Source organism: Drosophila busckii, chromosome X, assembly GCF_011750605.1.
Source record: "Drosophila busckii strain San Diego stock center, stock number 13000-0081.31 chromosome X, ASM1175060v1, whole genome shotgun sequence".
NCBI classification, from domain to species: domain Eukaryota; kingdom Metazoa; phylum Arthropoda; class Insecta; order Diptera; family Drosophilidae; genus Drosophila; species Drosophila busckii.
In genome coordinates, this window is record NC_046608.1 from 20792021 (window position 1) to 20810682 (window position 18662).

General features: G+C 39.3%; 8 protein-coding genes across 10 annotated transcripts; 1 reads left to right on the forward strand and 7 right to left on the reverse strand.

Moving 5' to 3' along the window:
* Window positions 1–3301, reverse strand: LOC108606577 (serine protease persephone). 3 transcript variants are annotated; one of them, XM_017996801.1, is made up of 8 exons: window positions 3260–3301; window positions 2132–2260; window positions 1883–2072; window positions 1275–1742; window positions 1048–1160; window positions 700–980; window positions 451–637; window positions 1–395 (listed from the first exon to the last, which is right to left on the reverse strand). In XM_017996801.1, exons 2-8 carry the CDS (start codon window positions 2232–2234, stop codon window positions 46–48), a joined length of 1692 nt encoding a protein of 563 aa, XP_017852290.1. In that variant the 5' UTR covers window positions 2235–2260; window positions 3260–3301; the 3' UTR covers window positions 1–45. The 3 variants fall into 3 exon arrangements, with proteins under 3 accessions (XP_017852290.1, XP_017852289.1, XP_017852291.1); XM_017996800.1 differs by having other exon boundaries at window positions 1883–2075; XM_017996802.1 differs by lacking the exon at window positions 1275–1742 and having other exon boundaries at window positions 5–395; window positions 1883–2075.
* A 1053-nt stretch (window positions 3302–4354) lies between these two features.
* Window positions 4355–6300, reverse strand: LOC108606578. The gene is made up of 4 exons (XM_017996803.1): window positions 6069–6300; window positions 5135–5988; window positions 4877–5048; window positions 4355–4804 (listed from the first exon to the last, which is right to left on the reverse strand). The coding sequence occupies exons 1-4, from the start codon at window positions 6136–6138 to the stop codon at window positions 4455–4457; spliced, it is 1446 nt and encodes a 481-aa protein (XP_017852292.1). The 5' UTR covers window positions 6139–6300; the 3' UTR covers window positions 4355–4454.
* A 200-nt stretch (window positions 6301–6500) lies between these two features.
* LOC108606580 (proteasome inhibitor PI31 subunit) lies at window positions 6501–7441 on the forward strand. Its single transcript, XM_017996806.1, has one exon. It carries the CDS (start codon window positions 6597–6599, stop codon window positions 7371–7373), a length of 777 nt encoding a protein of 258 aa, XP_017852295.1. The 5' UTR covers window positions 6501–6596; the 3' UTR covers window positions 7374–7441.
* Window positions 7442–7564: 123 nt separating this feature from the next.
* Window positions 7565–8756, reverse strand: LOC108605411. The gene is made up of 4 exons (XM_017995080.1): window positions 8674–8756; window positions 8417–8612; window positions 7979–8361; window positions 7565–7920 (listed from the first exon to the last, which is right to left on the reverse strand). The coding sequence occupies exons 1-4, from the start codon at window positions 8753–8755 to the stop codon at window positions 7565–7567; spliced, it is 1017 nt and encodes a 338-aa protein (XP_017850569.1). The 5' UTR covers window position 8756.
* Window positions 8757–9030: 274 nt separating this feature from the next.
* Window positions 9031–10424, reverse strand: LOC108606579 (CG15046). Its single transcript, XM_017996804.1, has 5 exons — window positions 10341–10424; window positions 10129–10264; window positions 9796–10021; window positions 9580–9739; window positions 9031–9507 (listed from the first exon to the last, which is right to left on the reverse strand). The coding sequence occupies exons 1-5, from the start codon at window positions 10414–10416 to the stop codon at window positions 9197–9199; spliced, it is 909 nt and encodes a 302-aa protein (XP_017852293.1). The 5' UTR covers window positions 10417–10424; the 3' UTR covers window positions 9031–9196.
* Window positions 10425–11257: 833 nt separating this feature from the next.
* Window positions 11258–12187, reverse strand: LOC108606581. The gene is made up of 2 exons (XM_017996807.1): window positions 11771–12187; window positions 11258–11706 (listed from the first exon to the last, which is right to left on the reverse strand). Exons 1-2 carry the CDS (start codon window positions 12021–12023, stop codon window positions 11456–11458), a joined length of 504 nt encoding a protein of 167 aa, XP_017852296.1. The 5' UTR covers window positions 12024–12187; the 3' UTR covers window positions 11258–11455.
* A 1536-nt stretch (window positions 12188–13723) lies between these two features.
* Window positions 13724–14485, reverse strand: LOC108606582. Its single transcript, XM_017996808.1, has 3 exons — window positions 14446–14485; window positions 14142–14315; window positions 13724–14081 (listed from the first exon to the last, which is right to left on the reverse strand). Coding segments are annotated over exons 1-3 (432 nt in total). The 5' UTR covers window positions 14447–14485; the 3' UTR covers window positions 13724–13824.
* Window positions 14486–15886: 1401 nt separating this feature from the next.
* Window positions 15887–18554, reverse strand: LOC108607192 (N-acetylgalactosaminyltransferase 7). The gene is made up of 3 exons (XM_017997851.1): window positions 17854–18554; window positions 17317–17793; window positions 15887–17141 (listed from the first exon to the last, which is right to left on the reverse strand). Exons 1-3 carry the CDS (start codon window positions 18056–18058, stop codon window positions 16048–16050), a joined length of 1776 nt encoding a protein of 591 aa, XP_017853340.1. The 5' UTR covers window positions 18059–18554; the 3' UTR covers window positions 15887–16047.
* Between the last annotated feature and the right edge of the window lie 108 nt (window positions 18555–18662).

The following is an 18662-nucleotide window of genomic DNA, read 5'->3' on the forward strand; positions in this document are numbered from 1 at the left end:
TTAATATTTAATAATATATATATTTCAAAGGTCCATTTATAATGGTTAGACTACATTGTTTGGCCACACGACGCTCTCAATAAAGTCTAAATATGAGGACACACGTGTATAAAGTCCAGGCGTTTTTGTGGCACAGCCAAAACCCGCCGATATGACACCCACAATGCTATACTTATGATTAACAATATCTTCTTCGAGCACCAAAGGTCCACCGGAATCACCCTGACAAGCATCAGCCTTCTGCTGTAATTTGTCTGCGGCACAAAGCAGCGACGGTATTAGACCATTTGGCAGGAAACGTTTGCTATTCGGCTGCTCCAAATATGCTTCATTGCACTGACTTAAAGGCACCACACTCAGTGGTGCACGCAGCAAAACTTTCGATGTACGGCGAGCTGAAAAAAATGGGATGTTAACTGAAGTATGCATTGAGTTAACTTAGACACTTACTGGTCTGATTCATGACACCCCAGCCAGCAACGTAAAGCTGCGAATTTGTTGGTGGATCGCTCGCACTTGCATCCAGACAGGCGGGATATACATAATAGGTTAAATTAACTTCATGTTCAAGCTCAAGTATGGCTATGTCATGATATTTGGTGCTGCTTACATAATCCGGATGTACGACAATATTGTCCTGATGGAATCAAAGAATCACTCACTGATTTATTTGTTTTACAATTTCCAAAGGCACCTTACCGTTACAGCAATATCTTGATAGTAGGAGCTCAAGTTCTCAATATTCACGGAACCAAGTCGCACATGTACAGGCGTATCGTTCTGACTATTCACACAATGAGCGGCTGTTAGAACATGACGGTTTGATATCAACGTGCCGCCGCAACGATAAGAAAACGATCCGAAATTGCTGAAAGCAATAGCGGCCATGTGTGGATATACACCAGGATCCACGGGAAGGCCGCCCAAAATCTGATACGTTATGGACTCGACTTTATCACGTGCCTCAATTTTGCGGCAAGCTAGAAAATTGCAAAAAAGAAAAGTATTTTGAGGATTTATTTACTTGTTGAATAATTAAATACGCACCTCGCACGGCTGGTCGCTCCTCCATTGCACCTGTGTCCACACGTGTAGTGGGTGTGGCTGGTAGAGCTCTAACTGTTGTTGTTGTTGTTGTAGTTGTTGTTGTGGATGTAGTGCTGCAAAATGTAAATCGAATTAAAAAACACGTTGTAGTTTAATTTGAGAATCCGTGTGTGTATATTGCAAGGTCAAGTGTCAATTGTCAAGCATGTTGCGAAGGCTGCACAAACCCATTTATTATTGCATCCAGGTTTTCTCTAAAGTAAAATGGCTCCCAAGGATCCTCAATTATAGGTGCTGCTGTAGTAGTTGCAGGATTAAAGCTATTAACTTGTTGCGCAGGTACAATATTCATGCCTCGTTGTTGCAAACGATCATTGACAAGTTTTACAAGAGTCATGGGCGTTGTGCTGGGCGGTCGATTAATAAATATGGGTGGTCTATTTATTATTTTGGGTGTTCTATCTCTGGCCGCTGTTGGTGCTGCTGCTGCTCCCAAAGGTCCCATGTCCTGAAATAGCTGCAGCTTTTGTGACTTCTCCATACGCTGTGGCTTGGACTCTGAATTATCTTTACTTCTGGCGCCATTTGTGAGCATCTGATGAAGGTCGAAGTAGGAGGATTCTGGATCCAGGAGCGCTTTAGTGCTTGGCTCAGTTGTTGTTCTCGTTATTGGTGCTGTTGTTACCTGGCTTGGGCTAAATGTACAGTTAGGTATATTAGCTGTACGGAGCAACTAATTAAACGACAAGAACATGCAACAACAATTGGCACAATGCTTGGGGGACAATTAACAATAAGCTTTTATTTTTCCAACAGACACAATTTTTCTTCTTACCCCGTATCTTCATCATCACAGCATTCAGCTACAGGACAGCATACAATCTCCTCACGTGGTCCAAAACCACAGCTGGGCACCTCATTTTGTGATAATCGCCCCGATTTTATATATTTCTCTATATGTGGCTCACACTTGGATGAGAGACGGCAAATGCCAGGCATATTTTCTTTGACTATGCATGAATCGCCTTCTGCAACAAGTTTGATAAATATTGAGTTCTCAAAAACATATTTAATACGTCATTACCTTCCCGAGCTTCTGAATGTTCCAATTGACAGAGCATAAGAGCACATATCAGCAGACTGGCTGCATAATAGTTTAGGTTGCTTAACGGATTTATGAGCGCCATTATGTCTTGATGTAATATTTCAATTGCTGTATAAATGTTTGAGTTAAGTATTAATTTTGAAAGTAAATTTTGTTTTGAAATTTTTGCAATAATTGCAAATATTTTTAAATAATGATAATATTTTTCAATGAATTTCTTTTTCTTGGTACTTAGAAATCATTTTTATACTGTTCTTAGTATAAAGCTATTAATTATATATAATGATGTATATATATATTTTATAAATTTTTTTTTTTTTGTTTCTTAGTGTTTACGCTATGTTGAACGCTGATAATTTGCAACCTGTTATTGACCCAGTATTAACTTTAAGTAGAGCATTAGAACTGTAAAACCCCAATAGCAATCAAATATTCATTTGTTATGAAACTATAAGTATAAGAATTTACCAAACTGAAATGGCTTATCTAATAAGCGTCTAGCTGCATATTTTAAACAACAAGAAGAATATTTTAGGTTGAACAAAATTTGAAAAAATACTTGTTGATAAATTGCGCTTCAAATTCAAGGTATTTGAATTTGTTTCAAGTTTATTTGAATTACTTGGTATATATATTTAAATATAATAACAATGCGCTTTTTATATGATACTTGTATTATGATTAGAATAATTGCATTGGCAGCTAATACTGCAATAAGTAGTTGCATATGCATATGCTAAAATAAATCCAATGATGTCAGAGTTTGAACAATGACAATACATGTATAATTTGTACCTATGTTTATGGAATGCATTGCTTACATTCGTTATTGTTATTACGTTTTGGCAAGCTTTACTGTCACTTGGATTTTATTATTGCGACATTTAAGAACTGAACTCGTTTTAACTTTTAACACGCTTCTTAAACTCATATATGTATGCGTATGTATGGCATCCATGCATATACATATATACATAATATGTATGTGATTTGAATCGAATTCCCAATCACATGAATATAAAAAAATGAAAATGTTTATTACATTTGCCTTGTTTTTGTTTTTAATTATTATCAAACAAACCTTTGACACGCTTTAATGCCACTTACATATATATTTTTAATTGTCTGATGATAACAGCAAACAAACTGACAAACTTAGTTGTTCTATAAATTCATTTTCAATATAGCACGCAAAACAGCACAGAAAAGAAAATATAATTCATAAAATAATAGTATCGAATAAAATTAGTATTTCAATTAAAAACAACAACAAAAAGTATTGAAACCGGTGTCTGCAATGTTAAAACGCAAATCATTCAACACCCACACGCCTCCGACCGACAACCGCACAGCAACGCGTCACTTTTTGAACTAAAGCTGAGTTTAGAACCGAACCGCCCTGAGAGCGTCTGTAATGAGCAGAGCGTGGGGCGAGAAAGACGAAGTGAGCACAGCATCTGTTGTGAGCGAAGTATAGCGACTAAACGAACGAAGCCTCAAGCTACGCTCATGAGATGCACTAATATAAGATAGCGAATTGCGCTCTTCGGTTTTGAGTGTTTCGGGTACTTAGCTTCGGTCGCTCTCGCTCACACCGTTTACAAAACGAACAGAGCGAGAGCGAGCAAGCAGCAAAATGGAAGAAGAAGCGTGGGGAACCCAAGAGCACAAACCGCTACTTTATATTATTCTACCATGGCTACGCTCAGGCCACCAACCGGTTTTATTTTTAGCAAGGTACAAAATCAAACAAATCAAATCATCCGAGTGAGCGTAAATTAAAGACTACTAATACGTACATATAGACATACTATACCTACATACATATGCACATAAATATGTATGTAACTTATGCATGTTTGTATTTGTGTAAAGTAAACAACACAGACCGGCGACAAGAATGAGTCAAAGGGAAATACTTAGCAAGATCAAGAGCGAGAGCGAGAGCCTTAGCGTATTGGCTAAGCGCAGTGAAAACAGATTTGTTTTGTTGTTGTTATGGTTTTGCCCAAAAAATATTTTATTCTGTGCTTTTGGAATTGAATTAATCATGCATCAACATCAGATATTTTTCAACTAATTATGTTTCTGACATTTCTGAAAAAATATTCCTGTCGTAAATAAAATGGTTATTGTTCGCTATAAATAATCAAGTATATGTGAATGTATTGAGCATTTTACAATATTAAATGATAACCAGCTTACGTTTAATTATATTTACATATCAATTAATTAAATTATAATCACATTTGCAAGCATATTCAACAAGATGCAGCAATATAGCCACAAAATTTAGACTAGCTTAGCTTACCAAAGACTTCTTGTGATGCTCCACAAACTCAACAAGCTGTGAGTCCAACACAGTTGTAAAGTACATAACTTCATCGCTGCACTTTGCGCCCGTGGGCGTAGCCACGCCCATCACACACCGACTGCCATTAGGGCGCAACAAATGCAATACGCTGCCAACAACAGCAGGGCAAGGGGCGCAAGCGCTGCTGGAATTGCTGGCAAGCAGCGCATTTGGGTCCCTAGGCGTTAAGCAGATATGCTTGGCGGGTAAATCTTGCACGCCCCCCAGATTTGGCAGCTCCTGGCAAGCACTTTGCGGCAGCAATCGCATGGGCAGCTCATACAGAGCACAGTCGCTGCCTGTAAATTGGGCAGAGAGAGAAGGAGAGAGGGTTGGCTTGGCTAGTTGCTATGCATTGAGCGAGAACTTACCATTGCCTAAGGCCCATGCGCTGGCTACAATTTGTCCACTCACTTGCAATCGCGTCACTTCGAACTGTGAACAAAACGACGCTACGCTCACTTGCGCAGTACTCTCTGGCCCCAGGAGCAGCGGCTTTTGTAGTCGTAGCAGCGCCAAGTCTTGACGGTAGAGCAACACTTGCTGCCAGCGGAAAAGGTGAAAGACACGAGTTAGATCGAGAGAGAAATAGAGATAGACAGAGACAGAGACATAGATAGAACACTTACAGTCACTTCGACTAGGTAATCCTCCTCCACATCCGCGTCCAGTAGATCCGCCACACCAAAGATTGCATGACTTGGACGACCACAAGCGGCAGCGCTTAAAAGCAGCTGCGGCATTAGCACCAACGCTGTACAGCGATGCACATGACCATCGGCTGCAGCATTCAGATATGCCAAGCCCGCCAAATGCGTGTAGTTGGGTAGGAGCAGTTGAGCTACCGCCAACAGCTGCTCATCTGTGAGCGCCGTTGTTGTCGGCGCTGTTGTCGTCCTTTGGGGCAGCGGCAGACCAACGCGTGTGGAAGTTTTCAACTGCACTGGATTATTCCACTCACTCCGTGGTTGCAATGGCAAATTGGTTGGACAACATATGATCTCTTCAGTAGTGCCACCGCGACATGTTTGTATATCTTCATCCTGCAGTCGACGCTGACGCAACAGTGTTCCAACGCTGTCACATTTAGAAAGCGGCAAGCATTTGCCTTCGTACAGCGGCGTATGGCAGGAGGCACCGCTATAATTGTCGCTCTGTGGAAACACAATGCTATCGCGATTTGGACGAATGGTCTGTGCCACAGAGCGCGCCAAATATTCGCGATCTGTAGAAAATATGCTTAACCAATGTTGGTTCTCAGTTGTTGTTGTTGTTGTTGTTATTGTTATTGGTGGTATTGATGTGGGTATTACAGCTGCTTGCTCCACTGGACAACAAATTTTCTCACCACGCGTCGTAAAGCCACAATTCACCACAGCCTCTGGCTGCAGTCGACCACTTTTGATAAACTGAGGCAGCGAATCGCAATTCTCTGCTGGCTGACAGCTGCTGCGGTAGCCATCAGTTGCGCATGGATCGCCCACTGTTTAAGAGTGAAAATCAAAGTAGATAAAAAAAACTCATTATATACACATACACACACCAACACGCACGCACACTTACCCTCTAAGCTATGATAGCCAACACAGCAGCAACAGAACAGCGCTGTTATCAAGAACAGCAATAGTGACATGACCCGACTCAGACTACGAACTTGTCGGCTGCGTCGTTCGCGCTCAACTGTCGCTCTCGCATGTGTTGAGTAGCGCTCTAAGCTGCGCTCCAAGCAAACGTAACATCAAACTGACTCAGCAACTGTATTAGAGTCATGCTAAGCTTAATCTCTGTCTCTCTCTCTCTCTCTCTTGAAATTTTCTTGCGCCAAGCTTGTGATTTACATACAAATGTATGCTTATAAATAGATATATACATACATATGCATTTGGGAAGCACAAAATTGAATTATTTGATGCGATTAGTGAGTAACAAACAAAAATAAAGTCAATAAAATACCAGTTTAAGTAATGAATAGGAACTTTGGCAACGTTTCGTTAGTTGTCAAATGTTTGGAAAGAAAATTTAAGGAAACTATTTGGCTTGTTAATGATTTAGAAAAAAACAGTACTAAAATTTAACCCCCCACCCCAAAAGATGGACTCTTCCGTTGAATTGCTAGCCTCAGACTTTTTTTATGGCTGGGACTTACTATATAGAACCGAAGAGGAACGCTTAAATAAGAAATCAGATGTGCTGATGCTACTGATGCACTTTCTGCTAACCAAGCACTATAACTTTCGTTGCCTGGGCATTGGTGATGATAATCATAACAACAATAACAATTATGAGGAACAAGCTGGCAGTGAATTACTACCAGATGCTTGGAATAGTGATAGCAATAAGTACGCATTGCATTATGTGCATAACGAATTATTCTATACACTTATGGGACATCTAACCAATGACGCACTCATAATTAATCTACTGGATGTGCAAACGAAAAATGTCTCCAATGTATGCGTCATGCCGCAGGCATTGGTGGCCCAACTTAAGGGCAATATATCACAGACACTGCCCAATGCAATGGACACGGTTAAACGTTTTCGCAAAGAGCTTTGCGACCCAGTAGTTGGTGTCAAAAGACGAGAGGCAACCACACAGCAGCAGACAGCAACCAGTTCTGAGAGAGATCCCTTGCTTATAGCGGAACATAGACAGCCGAGCATGTATATGCCGCAAACACTTGGCCCACCGTCGTACAGCATGCCCAATGTGGGCCGCGGTGATTTGGATCTGCTGGGTCATCATCCGGGCAATCTAATGCAGCTGCCACGCAATCAGGGACCCTTGCGTCCGAATGTACCCGGTCAGGGTAGTCCCAATCCAGATCACTCACAGCCACCAGACTGGAATCCAGACCAATATACTTAGAACAGTAAAAGTATGGGGCTATCAACAACCAATTTTTCAATAGAAGAACCAGATAAATTCCAAATTGACCACTAAATATAAATTTTCAATAAAATTTTGTTTAATTCTTATTCAAAATAATTTGTTTAATTCTTATTCAACACAAAAATTAGATTTTATGTATGTATGTAGTAATTAGATTTTTTTAAAGCTCAAACAGTTTGTGCACTTTGAAATTCCAAAAAAATATTGTCAAAATAATCTCTAGCGCTCTTACTCATAATGCTGGTGTAGTACAAGGGCGCCATATTAGCCACACAATCCGCTGTAGTAGGCGTCGCAATTCCTGCTACACAGACGCTGCCATCTTGTAGTTCCGCCTCGAGCACACTACTACTGGGAATTAAACAATTTGTGCAGGGCCCTAATTTGGCCCCAATTTCTATGGGCATCAGACATATATGTGTCTTCCGCTTTATTTGCTCCACTTGACGAATATTCTGGACACGGCTACACTCTTTGAACGGAAGCAAACGAAGTTTTTGCTTAAACAATGCACAGTTTTCAGCTGTAAACATTGTTTGAATTAAAACTATTTTAGTGAATATAAATCAATATGAGCTTACCATTATTGTTTTGAGCGTAAGCTATGGCCCGTAGCTCTACGGCGTCTCTCAGATGTTGCGCCGCACAAATGTTGGCTCTGCTGACGTTAAAGGAAAAGGCTGCCGCTTCGATAGACGTGTCCAACTCATATATAACCAAATCGTTGCGCAGCACGGGAGGCTTCTCGACTCCCCTAAGCTCCAACTGATGTTTGCCCGTAAAATAATCCCTAGCATCGTGTACACCAAACACTGCTTGCAAGGGGTTGTCAATAATTTCGGAACCAAAACAATTCGTGGTGGCCAGCAAATGGTTGGAGGATAGCACAAGCGCAGTGCAGCGATAAACGATCTCGTCCAAAGTTGGTGGCTTGAGGTATCCCAAAAATGCCAAATAAGGATAGCTGCAATTATTTAAGACACTAAATTAAATATGCTTTAAAGCTTGAGCCTACTTACACTTCTTTATGCTGCTCGGGCAAATATTTTGGACAGCAGAATAGTTCAGCATGCTTGTCGTCCTTGAAATCACAGCTAGGCACCTCGTTTAATGAAATTATATGCTGATTTACATAGTGCTGTAGCTGCGGACAGTTTTCAGCCAGTTCACAGTAGCTCTCTGGGTAGCTGTCTGTCGGCGGACATTTGTCATGTTCTTCAACATAAAGATAAAGTCTCAATCGTGCCGTGTGATTTATGTTGAGTTTTAAGCTTACCATTCAAGTGCCTATACACTGTATGCTTAGCTTGAATACTTAAGATCAGGATAAAAGCTATATACACATAATAGCCGAACATCTTACCGCTCGCAGCAAGTCTAACTAAGCATGTGGTGTGCATAAAATGTTTATTTAAATATGGCGAGCAATCTGCTTATCGCTTAATAATAAAAATAACCCAAATCCATTAAATTATGCTCTTTGTGCTCTTTCTTTATCAGTAAAGTTTCAAGAATACATATAAAAATATATTTCCTAATAATTTTCTATTTTAATTAATTGCGAATAAATGAAATCGAAATTATGTTAATTTGAAAACATCAAATTATAATGTATTCTATTCATAGGGAATTTTTTGCTTAGGTTTAGCCAAAGCTGGGATTGAGTACACTTGAGGACGTAGCTTGATAGATAAAATAAATGAAATGTTTGTGTATTTGTGGACTGTTGCCTAATATGAATGTATATTTTCCTATAAATGCTAAGTAACAATCTTATGATTATTATAATGATTTGTAATTTACTCGGTTACAATGCCCAGGTAGTATAGTGGCCCTTCGCTTTGAATGCAATCTGCCATTGTGGGCGTGGCAATGCCTAGCACACAAACACTTCCATTTGCTTGCTCTACATGCAACACACTGCTGCTGGCAATTAAACAACGCTGACAATTATTTGGGCCTGAAAGATTCGTCCGAGAATTCTGCACCGGCCGCAGACACAGATGCGTCCTCTTGCTAATGTTGAGCATTTCGAACTCGTTGTGCACATTGCGGCACTCATTAAAGTCAACCAGACGCAGCTGGGTCTTGAACAGGCCACAATTGATGCCTGCAATCATAGGCATTTAAGAAACGATGTGCAAATGTAGAGCATGGAATGTTATATAGGAGAATTGCTTACCATTATGTTGAGCATAGCCCACAGCATACAGTTTATCCTGACTATCTATTGTCCTGCTGCAAAAATTTGCTTTCTCAACATGGACAGACAGATTCGCCTTGTCAATAGGCTCGGCCAGTCGCAGCACAGCATAGCCCTTGTTGTGGTTGACTATAGGTTCCTATAAAAGAAGGTACACTGCAGTGCATATGCAATTCGTAAGCGTTTAATACTGACTTTAACTTCTATCTCCATATGATTCCAAGCCGATGCAGATGGATTGCTAACACCAAAGAGTGCACTATTGGGATTACTCGAGGCATCGTCGCTAACGCAGTTGGTAGACGTTATCAGTAAGCCGTTCGTTGCTATAACGGCCGTACAACGATAAATATTGTCATCCAAATAGGGTTGTTTCAGATAACGCAGCGAGACCAAGGAGTTGTAGACTAATTTTGGCGCACTATACAGCAAAAATAAAACATTTGGGAACATGTGATACATTTAAAAGTGAAGAGCCCAACATACGTACATATGTTGCAGATACGAAATAGAAAATCTTAAACTTACCCAGGACAACAGATAAGATCAATGCCGCCATAGAAACCACAACTTGGCGCCGAGTCTTTATGCTCAGGGTTACATTCATTGGAACGCATGCAAATTCTTGTTGTATTGTCATTGCTTGGCCCACAGACCTGATCAACTGATTATGTTATAATTGCATATACTAGTTAGATCTAAGTGTGTGTGTGTGTGTGTGTGTGTGTCTGTGCACTTACCAGACAAAAATTGTTGTCTCTGCGCCAGCGCCAATGCTACGATCATTGGCAGCACAAACAGAATCACAGCATTCATCTTACTGCTACGCCAATTCATATACAACTAAAATCTAGAAGACTGAAGAGCGGCCTTTGCACTGGCACATGGCATGAATAAAGCAAATCCAAAAGATTATTGCTCATTATTTGCGTATAAGAGATAGAACAACACAATTTAATCAAATCAAAAATGAACTTTAATTGGTTTTTGTTGCTATATATATATACATATATATTTATATGTATATATGTACATATTTCAATTTATGCACATGTATCAAGCATAACAACAATATTAGGCGTGGCCATATATTTATATACTTTTATTTTATTAAACATTGAATCAATCAATAAACAAATGGATCAAAATATTAAGTGCACATGACACACGACACGCGCCCGAATACGATTGCTACTGTCAGTCCTATCTATTAGATTATATGAGAAATACAAGCCAGGCATATATTAAGACGGAAGAGCTATCACGAGATAGATAGAGAGAGAGAGAGAGAGAGAGAGAGCGGAAATCAAAAGAGTGATAAAAAATAATATGTAAACAATAAATGATTCAATTAGCGGCGCTGCTGCATTCGCATTTAAGGGAAAAATCAAAGATGTGCAAAATATAAAATTTACTGCTTAAAATAACTGTACATTTTTCTACTTTATATTAAAGATTAATACAATTTTAGGCCTAAAATGTCTGCAATAAACAATTTTTTCCAAGCTCCATACTTGCATATATCACATGTACGGTACATACATGTACACACACACACACACATATGTACATATGTACTTCGGGCATTTGCAAGCAAAACAATTGCGCTGCCTGATAAGAGGACGTATAAAAAAAGCTGAAGTACCAATGTATGTTATTGATTTCAAATCAAGATTCTTTTTTTGCTTTTGTTTTGGTTTTAAAAAAGAAAACAAAAATTTAATTGTACTAGCGCTATAATACTTGACGGCTCAGGAGGCGCATGTGGCATGTATGGGTTGATCACAGTTCAGTTGCAAGGTAAATGTGTTGTATGTGTTGCATGTTGTTTATTATAAATACTAATTGTGCACAATTAGTAACCATAGAAGTAAGCCTCATAGCTAAAGGTGCGTGTTTGATTGCAAGCCAATAGAATATGCGCTGTGTTCTTGCCAATGCCGCCACCAACCAAATATGCGTTTGCATCGCCAGCAGAGGCATCCACATAGATTTCAATGCTGGTCAAAGTGTTGCCACTGGCTGAGGTATATTTGAGCTGCACTTCAATATCCACGGCAGTGGTAAAGCTTTCATCGTCATAGTTATTCACCAAAAGTTTATCCCCTTAAAAGCAAAAATATAGAATGGTTATTCACAATTAAAGTTGTAGCTTCTTCTTCTCTCGTACCTTGTATGCGATCATTTGCACTAAAAACCATATTTCCCTTGGCATGTTTTACTTTTTTCAACTCTATGAGCTCTACTGTGGGATTTAGCGTACAAAACCGTTCTTCATCCGTTACCGACGTTATAGCTGATGTATCCAAATCGCTGGCACGTTGCAGCGTCTCCTGTACGGCGGCTAATTGTATTGGCTGTAGGCTAGGGGCAGCCGCTACGCAAGCGTGCAGCATTAGCGAGGCAAACAGCACTTGCCACATATTCAAAACAAAAAAAAAATATCTCTATATATATATATAAATTTATATATATTACTTGTGCCCGCAAGTTTAAAGTTTTGTTCTTAAATTGATATTGTTTGATAGTTGCTTTCTAATTTTTTTATATTCTTGTAGACCGTGTGCAATCGAGTTGTCGACTGTTTTGTGCATTGCCTGTCAGCCACGTTTGCTTTTATATGCCAACGTCTCAGTCTCAGTCTCAGTCTCAAGCTCTTATCGGCGGTCAGCGTTAGATAAGACGCAGCGTGGCGTATATGTATTTGTTGATATATTCTATATGACAACAACTGAACGATAAGCTCAGTACAGACACACACACACACATGCCTTATTAAAACTGCTTAACTCGTTGGGCTTAAGCTTTAATCAATTGTTCAGTTACTATAAATAGCAATTAATATATTTAGACATTCTGAAAAAAAAAAACATTGCTACCAACTAATTAAACGCACGCAGCGCCAATTTCGAGTTTGATATTGATTGCTTTGCTTTTTTTATTATCGAAAGATCATGCGACCTGTGCAAATGCATCATATGCATTTTGTTTGTTTTCTTTTATATTAGTTTACTTCCGCCACTTCATACGTATTTGTTTGCTTTAATTTGTGCGTAGTTTGCTGATGCTATTGCCATTGTTATCGGTAATTAAAAATTGTATGTTATTAAAAATTATTAGTCGCATGCGCCTGCATGAAATCAACAGAAGACGAGCATTTGAGCTTATTTCATTAGCAGTTGTGCCGATTTGTATTGGTTGGATCATTTATAAGCAATATTTCCATAAAAAGTTTAGGACGTTAGTTAGTTGTACTTACTTTTTTGTAAACAATATCTAACAATATCGCTCTCTCTCTCTCTCTCTCTCTCTCTCTCTCTCTTCCTCTCCTCTTTTGCCTTTATGCCAGTGGCAAACCGTTATTATTATCTGAAACTATGTTGTTTATACAGAATTCCTAAACAAACAACTTGATTATGGATATACTACATATCATGCTCATACTTATTTCTAGAAAATTAATTTCTGAGAGCTTGACGATTCCCAAAAGCTTGTTTTCATGCACAATCTTGATTTTATTGGCGGGTGTAAAGGCGTCATAATTCGCTGAATTTTGACCCGCTTCAATTAAAGCTATGTGATCAAGTACTATTTTTAGACGTCAATCACATGTCTGTTGGCCATAAATTTTTGGAAATTGTTGCAACAAATGTATGCCAATCTTGATAAAAAAAAGCTATTTAAAAATAGGCGTGTATTTTTTCATATGAAATATGTTATAATTTCAAAGCAATATTAAAATTTGTATAAATTTTGAAACAAAATCCTTTTTAGTGAAAAGATTTTCTAGTTTAATTATTTACAACGCCGAACAAAAGATGGCGCTAACACAACTAGTAAATAAAAACTTTTAATTCCTCGAAGCTGATAAATTTTTTATAATTACTATAATATGTGTCACAATTTTATAAAGGAAAGCCCCAGCAATGTCGCCTTCAACTTGGTACAGTAACCAACTAACATTTCCGATCGCGTGCGGGGCCAGCTCTATGCGCACTTGCTAGCGCCAAGGGGCCAAGTTAGGGTACTAAGCGTCATAACGCTCAAGGCACAATTTATGAACCTTAAGCAGCAACTGAAGTGGGAAGCGCGTGAGCAAAACGCAATTTATAGCATGCACTCGACAGCATTATTAAAGATACATATATTTCATTAATAAATAGCGCTACTACAGTCGGCTTAGAAGAGGAAGAAGAACAACAAAAGTATGGTGTGAATTTGCTGCTAAGGCAGCCCATGGTACTTGGCCTGATAGTTAAAGTTTTGAGTGTGCTTGGCCTCTATTATGACAGACACAAGACGCTCACCAATTCCACCTGCTACCAAATAAGCTCCACCCTCATTATTATTCTGCGTGCATAGAATCTCCACGTAGGTAACGTTCGATCCAATGCCTGATTCAGGATAATTGATTTGCACGCTTATATCCTGTGGGCTTAAGTGGTTAAAGTACTCAACGCTTCGGGCCACTAGCTTTGCGCCTGACAGTAAGAAACCGTTTTTGTTTACAAGAAATTTGAACTCGATATTTGCTAACTTACCCTGCACATAGCCACCTAGAACATAGCGAACTTTATACGAACTATCGCGTGCTACAGCTTGATCTTGCCGCATCAGTGGTTCCAATTTAAAACCAGGCTGCTGTGCCATATACACCTGCGTATCGTTTGCCACCAGTATACCCGCCTTTGTCCACTGACCCCACAGGCAGGCCACTAAGAAACACAAAATATGTATCCTGCACATAATATTGTTAACACTGTTCTTGATTTTACTACCGATTGTTAAAAGCGCTCAAAGTTGAATGCTTCTCGCGCCATAATGTCCATTATCATATATACTCACTATCGACTTGTCTTGTCTTTCGATTGAAGTTTCTCCCAAGTTTGCGTTCTACCTGTGATGCTTATCAAAGCAACAAACAATTTACAATCACAATCAGCAAAGAAAAACTTCAAAAACAGTATACTTCACCAATATTTAACACCTTTAATACTTAAGAAAAAAGGTATTACACCGCATTTTGAATATATTATATCTCTTATGTTTTTATTGAAGTGTAAAATATACATATATTATAAACTCAAATTTTTTTTTAATGTGTAAATCCTAAAGCAAACCTTTGCATAAATATCAAATACTCCTATTATATGCTTCAATTACTAAAATGATTGATTAGATGTACACCAAGGGCCCAGCCCATTTGAGTCAATTAAACGACACATATTGAGAGTTTCAATTTTCTAATTGCAGATGGAATGGGAGTTAATGATTGAATGGAAAAAATACACACACACATAGTATGTTGAACAGGTAAGTGTATTGATAAGCATTTCTACCAAGAGCTCTGAGCGAACTGGACAGGCTCAATCATAAATCAAGATTAAGTGGATTGATAATTGTTTACAGAAAAGGTTTTTATGCGTCAGCAAAAAGGCAATGTTCGAAGTTGCCGATGCACATATTTAGATATTGAGTTAAGAAATGTGAATATTTAAAATTAAATCGCGTATTTATTTATTCATTTCGAAATTCATGAAGCAACAAGTTTTTACACTCTAGGCAAGGGGCTGTTCCGCTACAGTTTATGAGCAATTCTTTTTAAAAATCATAATTTAATTTAATTAAAAAATCTCTTTGTTTATTTAAAAACTGTTTTATTACTAAGTTTTGCTTTTTTACTCAGACTTATAACTCTAGAGTTACATTTATATGTAGGTATGTATGTATATATATTATATATATGTATGTATATAATATTATTCATTACGAACTTATTTTACACAGAATAGATCGTTCAAAAAACCAGACAATGACGACAACTGCGAGCAAAATGCATGTGCATAAAACATTAAAATAATATAAAATACAAAGTTTTGGAATGTGGCAGCAAATGTCGAAATTAGAATATTTGTTTATGTTCATAGGATCATTAATAAATACGTTAAAAGTTGTGAAGCAAACTGGCAACAATTTTGCGAGTTTCAGTTATTTTATAGACATATATATTGCACATGAGATAAACACACACATCAGACTCGCTATCGCGCTCTCACTCAAACTCATGCATGTGCACTGCTCTAACAACAGCAGCGGCTGTTGAATTGTTAAATTTGTGAAGCTCAAACTAGTTTAAATGCATAAAACAGTAAGTTGAGTAAAAATTTTGGTTGCCATGATAACAATGCCTAATATCATGTATAAAATCACAAATATATATATATGTATATGTATATGTATTATGCTGAGCTGAAAAAAAAACAATTCAACAGCGCTAACTACATATTTTTGTTTTCTTTTTACCAAAATATACACGTGACAAAACCAACAACAATGCCATGTCTAAATTTTGTTTACATTACTGCATTTACGCTAAAAATGTTCATTTCGTCTAAAAAAAAACATGCTCGCTGAAACCATTTGCATTAGTTACTGCTGGTAACACATCTACCAATGCGGACGAATTTCCTTGAATAGCCACTTCTGGTAGCCATCATTCACATCACAGTGAGCCAGGCTTAGTTGCTGCGTTGATGGATGCAGGGCCATGCATTTCTTATGCACACGATGGAGCAAATGTTTGGTATGCTCGTTGTAGTTCCAGGGTCCATCGACGGTGCCCAAGCGACAAACAGCCAACTTGATGCCCTGGCGATCTGCCTCAACGCAGCGTTCACCCACGCCCAGCTGGCCCACAGCATTGAGACGCACCAGCTGATTATTACCACCGCCATGGCAATAGGATAGACCCATTATAGCAGGCGGCTGATGTCCCATGGAGTCCAAGCAGCCATCAGATGCCACAGAGCGCAGTTCGCCCCAATGCAGATTCGCTGGCAACGCGGGAAATTTATCTACTACATCATAGGCTATATTATCCATAAACCATTGGAATGATTTGCAGTTGAGCCGCTTCTTGAGTGCGAGCTGTTCGCTTATGTCGCCCATGTCCAAATAACGCGCTAGGGGCTCTCGCGTATAGAAGAACTCCTTGTGCGTATCGTCAAACCAAGTTTCTATAACCCGCTTGTAGTTGATGGTTATCAATGGACCCTTCTTTTTGTTGGCCAGCTTGCCAAAGTTGTAGGGCATAAAGCCACGATAAACATGGCCAACGCGTGAACAGGGTACCCATTCAATGCTGCCGCCACATTGCCAGATTTTGAAGCTCAGCTCAAAGTTCTCGCCGCCCCACACGAGCAGACCTGGATCGTAGGCGCCTAGCTCGAGGAAATACTCGCGATTAATGGCAAAGAGTCCACCTGCATGCGTGGGACTGCGATACGGCTCCGAGTTGTGAGCGCGCCGACGCTGCTCGCGACGTGGCACTTCGTTCTCCTTGTACAACATGCCCCACTCAAAAATGCCACGAAAATGATTATCGCTGCCGTATACTGGTCGATATTCGAATGTTTTGTGATCAATTCCATCTATGATGGGCACAGTCATAACAGTGCGATCGCGATATATGGGCGCCAATAATGGTGGCAGCCAATTGAGATTCACTTCGCAATGGGCATCCAAAAATACTATAACCTCGCCTGAAAGATAAATATATCATATAATTTTAACAGTATGACAAAATGATTATTTTATACACATCTCTATAGTAGAGCTATTAATCAGTTCTTTTAAATATTATTAATTTTTGCTATTTATCCTGGGCATAGTCAATATTTTGTTATTGTTATTGATTTGAGTTATTGAAGCACTCACCTGTGGCCTCCATAGCCCCTCTGGAGCGTGTGCGTATCAAGCCCTCGCGTTCCTTGTTGCGTATAATCTTCACAAGACCCTTGAACTGCTGCACATAGTCATCCAGTTTAGTACGCAGATTCTCCTTATCAGAGTAGTCATCCACGAGAATAATTTCGTGGAGCACATGCTTCGGTGAGCGATCAATAACGGAGTGCACCGTGCGCATGAGAACGGAGAAGCCTTCGTTATGGAATACAATAATGACACTCGTTGTGGGCAAATCATAGGGATAATCCCAGTGCTTGCATTCCTCCAGACGTGTGTCGCGCACAGAACGATGCATAGATATTTCATCGGAGCAAGCGATATTCATGCCGTACTCCATTTCCGAAGCGTCTGCCACATTCTTTTTATCCGGCGACAGCACATGCCCATCACCATTCTCACCAGGACCGTGACGTGGCTTTAGATCTTTGGGCTCGAAATTGCCCAAACCTATAGTTGGTTAATTATGATGGATTATCTATACATATGTATTAATTTTATAATGCATACCCTCCACCAGCTTGGGCACTTCACGTGGCCGACTTTCGAGCCGCTGATGACTGAATTTGGGTCCGCCAAAGCGGGAATGATATGCCTCCTGCACACGCTTATGATGATCGCTCCAGTTGGCCAATAGATATAACAACGGCAATATGACCAGCAAGCAAAGGGCCATGCGACAAATGCGTCCGCTGCGTATGTTACTCACACGCATCTCAACAACTTATTGTTTTAATACTGTATTTGTTACCTAAAATTCTAGATTCGTTGACGTGTCAGCCGCAACAGCAGCGACTTCAATGTAAAGCGTTACCGCCAAGCAAGAGAATCGCAAGCAAATGCCACACACAGAAAATAATTAGTCAAGACACGGGGCCACAGCAGCCAGAAAAATATTTTTTAGTTTTTGCTTTAAACTATGACGTTGAATTCTTTACGTATGCGAGTGTGTGCGTGTGTGTGTGTGTGTGTGTTTGTATCTGTGGCTAAGTAAGTGTATGGGAATCGGTGTATTTGACCAAGAGCCAAGTAAGCTGCTGTTAAGAAAACGACGATCGAAAGGTAATCGCCGATGTCGTGAAATAAACGTTATAGTCGTAAATACACTTTAATAGTCACACAATGCGTTTACAGTTTAATAATAATTAGTCAAGCAAGTTTCACAATTACTCGGGCAAGTTGCGCGTACGCACCGTTTGCAATTACAATGCAAAAAAAAGGCTGCTGTGTAAACGTAAACAAAAAAGGCAGTGAAGTAAGCTACCGATAACATGCAATCGAGCAGCTAACTATCGCACAGACTAACAGCGGCTGTATTT

What these genes read in the sequence shown, in the direction of transcription:
- LOC108606578 (XM_017996803.1), bottom strand. Translation starts at nt 6,138, where the DNA reads ATGTCACTATTGCTGTTCTTGATAACAGCGCTGTTCTGTTGCTGCTGT. An exon ending in TGGCTATCATAGCTTAGAGG is followed by an intron (nt 5,989 to 6,068) that starts GTAAGTGTGCGT and finishes ACTCTTAAACAG; the next exon opens with TGGGCGATCCATGCGCAACT. An exon ending in ATTACCTAGTCGAAGTGACT is followed by an intron (nt 5,049 to 5,134) that starts GTAAGTGTTCTA and finishes TTCCGCTGGCAG; the next exon opens with CAAGTGTTGCTCTACCGTCA.
- LOC108606582 (XM_017996808.1), bottom strand. An exon ending in TCTAGGTGGCTATGTGCAGG is followed by an intron (nt 14,082 to 14,141) that starts GTAAGTTAGCAA and finishes TCTTACTGTCAG; the next exon opens with GCGCAAAGCTAGTGGCCCGA.
- LOC108606581 (XM_017996807.1), bottom strand. Translation starts at nt 12,023, where the DNA reads ATGTGGCAAGTGCTGTTTGCCTCGCTAATGCTGCACGCTTGCGTAGCG. An exon ending in TGCAAATGATCGCATACAAG is followed by an intron (nt 11,707 to 11,770) that starts GTACGAGAGAAG and finishes TTTGCTTTTAAG; the next exon opens with GGGATAAACTTTTGGTGAAT.
- LOC108606577 (XM_017996800.1), bottom strand. Translation starts at nt 2,234, where the DNA reads ATGGCGCTCATAAATCCGTTAAGCAACCTAAACTATTATGCAGCCAGT. An exon ending in CTGGATGCAATAATAAATGG is followed by an intron (nt 1,161 to 1,274) that starts GTTTGTGCAGCC and finishes TACATTTTGCAG; the next exon opens with CACTACATCCACAACAACAA. An exon ending in GGAGCGACCAGCCGTGCGAG is followed by an intron (nt 981 to 1,047) that starts GTGCGTATTTAA and finishes GCAATTTTCTAG; the next exon opens with CTTGCCGCAAAATTGAGGCA.
- LOC108605411 (XM_017995080.1), bottom strand. Translation starts at nt 8,755, where the DNA reads ATGTTCGGCTATTATGTGTATATAGCTTTTATCCTGATCTTAAGTATT. An exon ending in AGTGTATAGGCACTTGAATG is followed by an intron (nt 8,613 to 8,673) that starts GTAAGCTTAAAA and finishes TTTATGTTGAAG; the next exon opens with AACATGACAAATGTCCGCCG. An exon ending in CCCGAGCAGCATAAAGAAGT is followed by an intron (nt 8,362 to 8,416) that starts GTAAGTAGGCTC and finishes AAATAATTGCAG; the next exon opens with CTATCCTTATTTGGCATTTT.
- LOC108606579 (XM_017996804.1), bottom strand. Translation starts at nt 10,416, where the DNA reads ATGAATGCTGTGATTCTGTTTGTGCTGCCAATGATCGTAGCATTGGCG. An exon ending in GAGACAACAATTTTTGTCTG is followed by an intron (nt 10,265 to 10,340) that starts GTAAGTGCACAG and finishes TAACATAATCAG; the next exon opens with TTGATCAGGTCTGTGGGCCA. An exon ending in GGGCTATGCTCAACATAATG is followed by an intron (nt 9,508 to 9,579) that starts GTAAGCAATTCT and finishes CTATGATTGCAG; the next exon opens with GCATCAATTGTGGCCTGTTC.
- LOC108607192 (XM_017997851.1), bottom strand. Translation starts at nt 18,058, where the DNA reads ATGCGTGTGAGTAACATACGCAGCGGACGCATTTGTCGCATGGCCCTT. An exon ending in AGTGCCCAAGCTGGTGGAGG is followed by an intron (nt 17,794 to 17,853) that starts GTATGCATTATA and finishes AACCAACTATAG; the next exon opens with GTTTGGGCAATTTCGAGCCC. An exon ending in AGGGGCTATGGAGGCCACAG is followed by an intron (nt 17,142 to 17,316) that starts GTGAGTGCTTCA and finishes TTTATCTTTCAG; the next exon opens with GCGAGGTTATAGTATTTTTG.
- LOC108606580 (XM_017996806.1), top strand. Translation starts at nt 6,597, where the DNA reads ATGGACTCTTCCGTTGAATTGCTAGCCTCAGACTTTTTTTATGGCTGG.